The following is an 8,989-nucleotide window of genomic DNA, read 5'->3' as shown; positions in this document are numbered from 1 at the left end:
CAGATTTTTAAAAAAGACTTCTAAATGGGTCACAGTGTAGAATAAATATATGAAGTCTTGGGAGAAAGAAGAAAAAGGATATAGACAGTTTTTTTTTAAGTAAATGGTTAAAAAAATAAAACAAAGTCTTTAAAGACAAAGAGTACAGACAGGTCTTAGATTAAAAGAGTAAAATAAGCCACATAAAGATGGAATATACAAAGTTCTAAGCGAACAGTATGGCCTCTAACTATTATGTCCCTACCACAATCACTGAATGAGTTCTTAGGAAAATCAGCATCTAAGAGGCTACAGGACAACCCCTTGGGTGCTGGTAATTCTAGCAGAGCCAAAAGAAACTCACGTTCCTCTGGTACACTTACTGTTTGAATGTCACTTTCTATAATATATTGAATCTCAATTGTGTCACAGTCTTCATAACCCAGAAGTGACTGTTTTAATATGCTAATATCCATGCTTTCTTCTGACTTCTTCTCAATATCATAGTAAGTCTGACACAAAGGACAGACAGGCTTTAATGACAGGCCTTAGAGAAACAAGAGGGGCAGAATTCATGCTTGCACTTAGGGAGCACATGCTTGTAGCTATGGGTACCCATGCATTTGTCACAGTAAAATTGGTGTAGGAGGTTCTTCTTTCTATGTGTTGCTTTCATTGGTTGAATAAAGAGACTGCCTTGGCCTTTGATAGGGCAGCCCTTAGGTGGGTGGAGTAGACATAACAGAATTCTGGGAAGAAGGGAAGTGTGGCAGATGCCATGCTTCTGCCCAAGATGGACACTGGTTAGCCTCATGCTGGTAAGCCACAACCTCGTGATGAACACAGATTAATAGAAATGGGTTAATCAAGATGTGAGAGTTAACCAATAAAAGGCTAGAGCTAATGGGCCAGGCAGTGTTTAAATTAATACAATTCCATGTGGTTATTTCAGGGGCTAAGCTAGCCAGGTGGTGGGACACAGCCCACTGCTCCTCATTACTACAAAGTGGTGCCCAACATGATGGACTCCACATAAAAACTGAGAGGGCTTAAAAGGGAATTCTAGACACACACACACACACACACACACACACACAAACAAACAGAGTTTAACACAGCTTTTTGCTGTTTGCTAGGGCGTGCCGTAGAGAGATTTCCTGACTCAGCAATAGCAGCAGGAAAAAAAAGCCGCACCATTTTAAAACGAGGCTTCCTGGGCCCTGCCGCCGGCACAATTTCGGCTATGGAGCATTTGTGGGCTCAGATGTTTGTGTGCCCACTCGGGGTTGGGAATAAAGTAGCTGAGGCCATGCCGGTGGCTCAGCTCTTCCTGCCTGAGTAGGCAGCAGGATCAGGTCTACTAGAAAGTGGCGGTTTTGAAATCCAGTTTCCGGGCTGTGCCGCCATTGCGATCTCTGTCTTGCTCTGGTGGGAAACAGAGCTTTTGAGTGGGGTTTTGGGAGTAAATTGCTACAGCTTGCTTGCTTGATGGCAATGTGGACTCGCTGTGTGCCTGGAACTGCACGTGGCTCAGGGGCACCAAATGGCTCTGAGGCAGGAGTAGCTCTGCCATGCTGAACTGTGCTGATCTCAGCTAGGAACTATCATAATTATCATAATAGCAACACAGTTAAGGTTTAGACTGGTCAGGAAACAGGTGGTACCATATTACCCCTACATGGCGCAGCTAATTTTTTAAGAAGCACTTAGCATTTTAAAAAGTGCTCCTGGACAGTAAAGAATTACAGATTCACAATAGGACAGATTCAGACATAAAAGACTTCTAAATTGGTCACAGTGTTGGATGGATGTACGTAGGTTTAGGAGAGGGAAGAAAAAGAATATAGAGAATAAAGTTAATGCCTTAAAATAAAGTTAATGCTTTTTAAAAAGGGTAAAGTCTTTAAAGAGACAGAGTACAGATATAGATTAAAATAAAGAAAAATAAGCCATGTAAAATTCACAGAGAGCCTGGATTCTGTGTATTATTATGTTTTCTTTAAATTTTTTGACTGTGAAGGAGCTAAATACAGAAAGACATTTCATTGTGTTGTCTGTTAGGCTAATCCAACATATAGAAAGACGAACCTCCTACACCATTTCCCCTTTTTCTGTTTAAACAAAAAAGAAAGACTTTTACTTTAACACAGTAAAATTACATATAACAAAACAGTTATCAAGGCACGTCTGAAATATTCAAGGAAAAACACATAAACTTCAAAACAGCGCTCAGAAACATCTAACCCAGTTGCTGGGTCTGAAGAGGAAAAGTCCCTACCCAAGTCTTGCTGGTTGGGTGGCTCTCTCTCCACATCTGAAAGGGTGTATTTGTGCTTTGGGCACTTTTGCTTCTGCTCACTTTCTAAAAGCTGCATACTCAGAAAGTGATGTATCTTCTCAATATCTTTGAAGCTGCCACACACCTTGGCAATTCCATCCTTACCCTCCATGCTTCTTACGCCAGGGCAGACAGAGGCTATGTGTTCCCTCCGCTCTTTGGAGAGCAGCTCACAGTTCAGCTCAGCAGTCACAGCAAGAAAGACCTGAAAGTTTAAAAGGTACAGGCACAAATTAGCTCTCTTGGATATGACCCCTCTTCAGGAGAACACCCAGGAACACATAAAAGGCCACAATCTTTATTTCTTGTCTTTTATTTTTTTTAATCTGCTGAGAGGAGCATTCAGCTGCAAGTCAGGCTTGTCTGCCCCATTTTGACATTAGACTCACCTAGGGGGAGTTCAAAGATGAATTAAACAAAGAAAGTCAAGGCCAGGTCTCATTCCAGAGGTCCACATAACTAACTGGTTTGCAATGAAGCCTGGGCACGAACATTTTCTAAAACTCATAGAAAAACATAGTCTAAGAGATCTATGTCTAGGGTTTGATCCTAGGAGCTAAAGGGTGGAGAGAAGGCATTGCTGCTCTCTGTGAAGTTGCTGTGGTCCTCAAAAAAAGAGTCTATGAGCCAGGCAGTAGTGGTATACACCTTTAATCCCAGCATTCGGGAGACAGAAGCATGAGTATCTCTGTGAGTACGAGCCAGCCTGGTTCCAGGACTGGTTCCATAGGTACTGAGAAACCCTGTCTCAAATAAATAAATAAATAAATAAATAAATAAATAAATAAATAAATGGTTTGTGAGCTTGAAGGTAGCTCTAAATCCAAGCATTGCCTTCCTCCCTCATCAACACATTTTTTTTTACTTACCCTCTTACTTTAAGGAAATCCCAAAGCACAAAACACTTAACTCATACAAAGTAACTAAATCCTTTTAAACCTTGGTTTTTAGAAGTTCAGGATGTTGGGCGATGGATGGTGCATGCCTTCAATGCCAGCACTCAGGAGGCATAGTCCGGTGTTTCTCAGTGAGTTTGAGGCCAGACTGATCTACAGATTGAGTTTCAAGACAGGCTTCAAATCTTCATACAAAGAGAAATCCTGTCCCCCCCTAAAAAAAATTAAAAAAAAAATAAAAAGCTGGACTGTTGTGGCACACGCCATTACTCAGGAGGCAGAGACAGGCAGATCTCTGAGTTTGAGGCCAGCCTGGTCTATGAGAGCTAATTCCAGGATGGCTAGGGCTGTTACACAGAGAAAGAGCTAGAGAGCTAGTTCCAGGACAGCCTCCAACACTACAGAGAAACCCTGTCTCAAAAAAGAACAAAACAAAACAAACAAACAAAAAACAATTGGTATGTACTCTTAGATGATGATGAAATATATGGTTACATCTGTTACAACACACTGTATATGTGATTTAACTCTGCTTTAAAATATATTCTATATAATGATTAAAATTTAAGATTACTGTCAGAGTTCACAGATGTGACAAGGTGGTGTTGTTCCACCTTGACTAAAGGTTAGAGAGTTCAGACCTGTTCTTGCTCCTCCAAGGTTACTGACAGGAGGTTTGACCTAGAGTGGCTACTGTCCACCTGCCACGACAGCTACTAACAGGATGTTTTCACTTAGGGCATGGTTGCTTGATGCTTTGGATATTTGCAAAGATGATCACTTTCTTTGTTCCTTGCATTTTGTTAATAAGGCCTTTTGTCTCCTCTTTGGATGGGGTATATAAAGCCAATGAAAAATAAACCTGGGTGGATTCAGTATTCACTGGATTGCCTTCCAGACTCCAGACTGTGATCTATCTTTTCTTTTGTATCTTTCCTTTCTCTACCTGCCATTTCTTAATCCCCAGGGTTCCCTCCAAACATAAACGAATTAGCTAGGCAGGACCTGGCTGATATTGTTGCCTGGCCGTGGGACACAGCAGGTTACAAAGATCAGATTCAAAAGTTAATCAGTAACAAAAGCTAATGTAGAGATTTACAGTACCCAGCCCTTCCTGTAAGCTGTTTTTCACTATTATCAGTTTTTATTGTTAAGCTTCTATGCAAAAGGGAATCTTTCTTTACTTCTTTGTCCTTTATAAGCATAAAGCTGATATGCCAAGTTATAACCAGATAAAGTCAAAGTGGAGGACTCTGAGTAAAACATTCCCCCACAACGTCTCAGCTTGGATCCAGCTCTACAGGCAGATCCTGTACTAATGTCATTGTAGTCATAACTCAGATAGACCCAAGAGACAGACAGTCCTAAGATACTGAGAGAACACAGCATTTAAAATATTTAATTAAAAAGGTGTTGTAATAGAGAGACAGGTCAGTGAAAGACTTATGGCATAGGTGCCCCTAAAAGGTCCCACTGTAGGTTGGAGAGGCCAAGGTAAGTGAGAGACAGACAAATAAGTCATGTGGAGAGAGCTTGGGTATAGAGTTTATTTAGTGGGTATGGGAAGGTGTGGGAGGGTGGGGGATATAGGGAGAGAAAGGGGGGACCAGAGAAAGAGAGGAAAGGGGGAGGAAGCAGAGGCTGCCTCTTCAGAAGAAGAAAGGACAGAAAGAAGAAGAGAGGAGGCAGGATATCAATTTGTCTAGGCCAGAAGGGAGAGATTAGGAGTGGGAGGGGCTTGTCTCTTAAAGCGATAGGGTACCCAGGTGACAGGGAAGGCCAGCATAATTATAATTATTATAACAGTCAGCTCCTGGCACTTTCCCCCACTTCCTCCAAAGAATATGGATGGTACAGAAGAACCTCTACGTGGATCTTGCTTCATGAATGGCAGCACTAGCCACTGAGCCAAGCTGCCTTTCACCTTGAGTGCTGTTAAGACTCTCTTCAGACCATGAATGACAGGACACTGGAATCAACTGTCTCATATTGCCTATCCAACAGGCAGGTTGGTCTTCCTACAAGCTCTGAATCCACAGGATCTTCTGAAGCCTGACAGGTCTAGACCCAATAGCAAGAGACTGATGTTGCCCTCAGTGACCATGGAGGATCCTGGGGAGTGGCTGTCTAGGAAGCCAATGAAGTAAGTCTCTGTCACTGTCATCATTAACTCAAATAAAATCTATCCTTCTCAGGAACTCTGATGCAGTTTGACAACTAATAGGTTAGCCGGCTTATAAGCAGCAACCAAGGCTTCAGCTGCTTTCTCAGTTCTCTGTAAAGTTCAGCTCACAGGCCTTTGTTTCCCTTACTCGATGTCAAGGCCCTAAGAGCAGTCCACACAGTGTCTGTGCCCCCAGCCCTACATCAGTGTCTGTCACACCTTAAGCAGTACCTATCTATTTGTTGAATGCATTTTGTTAATGGCTGGTGTCTTCTCATCATTTAAGCCTCAGGCTAAATGTCACCTCAGCAAGAAGGTCTCCCATCTTCCCCTTGCATGCCTTCACCCTGTACCTCTCTGACACAAAACTCCTTTTTTATTCTCCTACCACATCTCTATCTTTGAAGTGCTTTTCTCAGTTCATTCTGCAGACCCCCTTACTCACTACAGGCTGCATGAGGACAGGAATCTTCTCCCTGTTTATTCACCTCTGTAGCCCAGTACCTAGAGCAGCACCTAGCTCACAGCTAAGGCTGCTGGACCAAAAGGGCAGAAGCGGTGACCTAGGGGCAGTTGTAGCATCAGTGCCAGCTCTTCTGTCAACACTCACCATCTGGACAATAGTGTCATCAGAATTATAAATAGTTCCTTCATCAAACAGTGCTTCATCCAGAGACTGGGTCACAGATGGAGGACTGGAGCTTGGAGCCTCAGCTGGCTGTGTCAAAGATGGAGGACTGGAGCTTGGAGCCTCATCTGGCTGTGTCAGAGACGGAGGACTGGGTCTTGGGTCCTCCACTGGCTTTTTTGTGGTTTCCAGGAAAATGGTCACAGGTTTGCCATCAATCTCCATCTGGTGCTCTCTCTTTTTCAGTACTCTCTCCTTAGCTTCAGGGGAGACATGAAACACACATTCACACGGAAATGAGAGAAAACTTACAGATGACCCCCAGTGTCCTTTCTGGGTTGATTCTAGGAACTTCTGAAAGTACCAAATCCAGAAATCTCCCTCATAAGTTTAGGACTTTCACACAAGCTACCCATATTCTCCCATTTGGTTTTTTGTTTGCTTGGTTTTTTTTTTGTTTGTTTGTTTTTGAGATATGTAATCCTTGCTGTCCTGGAACTCTCTATATAGACCAGGCTGGCCTTGAACTCACAGGAATCTGCCTGTCTCTGCCTCCAGAGTACTGGGATTAAAGGACTGTGCCACCACACCTGGCCTCCCACACACTTTTAAGAATCTCTAGACAACTTTAATCCCTCACACAAGGTAAACACTCTGGAAATACTTGTTATGTTGTATTGTTTAGTTGGATGAACCCTATAATGCAGCACTGTTGTCTGAATTTCCTCAAGATGGAAACATTCTATCCTGCAGGGAAATTCATAGAGCCAGAAAGTGAACAAATTAAAATACCTTGAGGAAGTCCCTGAATCTGACCAGATTCACTAGGTTCCTCCCTGCTAGAGTAATCAATAAAGACTGCTGAGAGTCGCTCTGGGACTGGCAGGACAGAGGGACAAGGAAGACTCAGAAAAGCAGCACTGACTCTAAGAGAAGGCAAGCAGTAATGACGACAACAGACCTGTACCTGAAAGAATCAGAAACAGACTGAGTTGCCTGGAAGAGGCTTAGACCAGAGCTACTTGGACCTACTGAGGACCTGCAGCCTATGCAGTGTGCTCTAGCTTCCCAGGGTTATGAGCTGTCACCCATGCTAAGCTGCGCTCTGATGATGCAGCTGTCTTTGAGTCATTTCTGCTCCTGTAAGTAGTCCTGTAAGAAACCTCGATAAAAGCCATTGGTTCACCAAGATGAGCTTTGGTGGGATCCTTCTTTTGGTCTGTGTAGGCTCCTTATCCGAGGTGAGTGGACATGTGTGTTGTGTCTCGCCAGGAAGAGTTTTGTGTCCCAATAAGAACAGAGGACCTGAGCATTTGTGTCTGGCATTCTGCAATAGCAGGTTGTTGATGGGAGAAAGTTATCTGGAACTCAAAAGTAGTCAGCATAAGCTTTACTGTAGAACATCATTTGGTTATTAAAAGCCGTGTTTCTAGTCTGGGAATGAAGGTATACACCCAAATTCCTAGCACTTTAATGGTAGAGGTAAGGGTAAGGGTATCACAAGTTGAAGGCCAGCCAAGAGGACATACCAAGACCCTGTATCATAGTGGTGAGGGCAAGCCTATGCTTCTGAATTGGTCTTAAACTCTCATTCAATGACATAGAATGATATTGTATAGTTATGTGAGGAATCCCCTGCCAAACTAATAACCCAAAAGTTTAGAATGATTTAAATGTATATACATTAGCTGTTTCACAGATGAGAATATATGAGAATGTTCCCATTGTGCATCTCCAGGGAACTTTTGCTTTTTTTGTTTTTAAGTGATGATATATTACTTTTGTAATCCTTAGAAACAAGCCAATGGAATCGTTATTTACAACAGAAAGGTGCTTTGGGTGTCGCTCAGTTGGAGGAGCACTTGCCTGGCTAGCACAGGACTCTGGGTTCCTGCTCCAATCCCTGTTTCCACACTTTCCTTTCTCCTCTCAAGGCTGTCTGCTGGGTAACTGGGCAACTCAGGTAGCAAATGGAAGCTATCCCTAGGAAGCAGCCAAACCAGGTCTGGGGCTGGGCACATCTAAAGCGCTGTCCCCTGCTGTGTGATAAAAAAAAAAAAAAAGTCTGTGGGCGGCAGCGGCTCCCACAGGCAGTGCCACACTCCCGTGGGCTCTCCTGAGAAGCTTGAGGGGGTCTGTTTGGACACCTGCACCCGACCCTGGCCCGGTTCTGCTGTCCCGACTCACCTGCCCTTTCTAGGAAGTTCACCTCGAAGGTGTTGGGGGGCGCTAGGGCCCAAGGGCTGGACACTGCACTCCCCGCCTCCGCAGGCCCGGCTCTGGAAGTATTTCTCTAGTTTCCTGTGGGCCCAGGGGATGGACTCTGGCAGCCGCAGGAGTAGAGGGGATGGCGGGCAGGGACTGGAAGCCATGGCTGTTGGCTTCTGGCTCACCTAGCGCTTAGTGCACCTCACAGACAGAGCCAAGAGTCCTGCCCCAGAGATCTGGGCTGCAAAGTTTCAGTTTCGTTTCCCAGGAGGTCCCTCCCTGTTCCCAGCAGAGCCACCTCCTTTCCTCCTTTCTTTCTCTGAATTCCCCAAGGGCCTTCGTCCCAGTGAATAGGTTGATGGGGAAGTAATTTCTCTCAGGTCCCAGGTTGCTTTCTTCTCTTGCAAGACTGGAAGAGTGGCAAGAACTGGGATCAGATTTCCTAAGGGAGGGTGTAGAGCAGCAGAAGGATAAAAAGATTTTCCGTGTTTGTGCTCTTTGAAACTATATTGTTTGGATTAATATTTCCTGAGATGTGATTCTGAATTCAACTTATAGTTACTAGTTTTCATAGAAAATGAGGGCGTTTACCTGGCTGGTGACCTGTTAGGTGGGTACTTAGGAATTTTCTGCTCTGGGTCCTTAAGATAGTCAGCAACACAGATCTGCTTGCTGTCCAGAGTCCCCAGAGAGTGAGGTGGAGAGGCACCTGACCACAGGTGTTGGTACCTGTGAACAAAGCAAAAAGCCAAGGCCTCCAAGAGTTGGTTTCAAGC

The 8,989-nt window shown here is 44.1% G+C and overlaps 1 protein-coding gene across 1 annotated transcript; it reads right to left on the bottom strand.

Moving 5' to 3' along the window:
* Positions 1-6: 6 nt before the first annotated feature.
* Positions 7-8,962, bottom strand: LOC126488710 (E3 ubiquitin-protein ligase DTX3L-like). The gene is made up of 3 exons (XM_050122369.1): positions 8,193-8,962; positions 5,988-6,265; positions 7-2,522 (listed from the first exon to the last, which is right to left on the bottom strand). The coding sequence occupies exons 2-3, from the start codon at positions 6,228-6,230 to the stop codon at positions 2,121-2,123; spliced, it is 645 nt and encodes a 214-aa protein (XP_049978326.1). The 5' UTR covers positions 6,231-6,265; positions 8,193-8,962; the 3' UTR covers positions 7-2,120.
* Positions 8,963-8,989: the final 27 nt, after the last annotated feature.

This window comes from Alexandromys fortis, unplaced genomic scaffold, assembly GCF_014885135.2.
Source record: "Alexandromys fortis isolate MF-2015 unplaced genomic scaffold, M_Fortis_MF-2015_v1.1 scaffold_187, whole genome shotgun sequence".
NCBI lineage: Eukaryota > Metazoa > Chordata > Mammalia > Rodentia > Cricetidae > Alexandromys > Alexandromys fortis.
The sequence above is the reverse complement of the archived record's forward strand: the minus strand, read 5'-3'. Positions and strand labels throughout refer to the sequence as shown.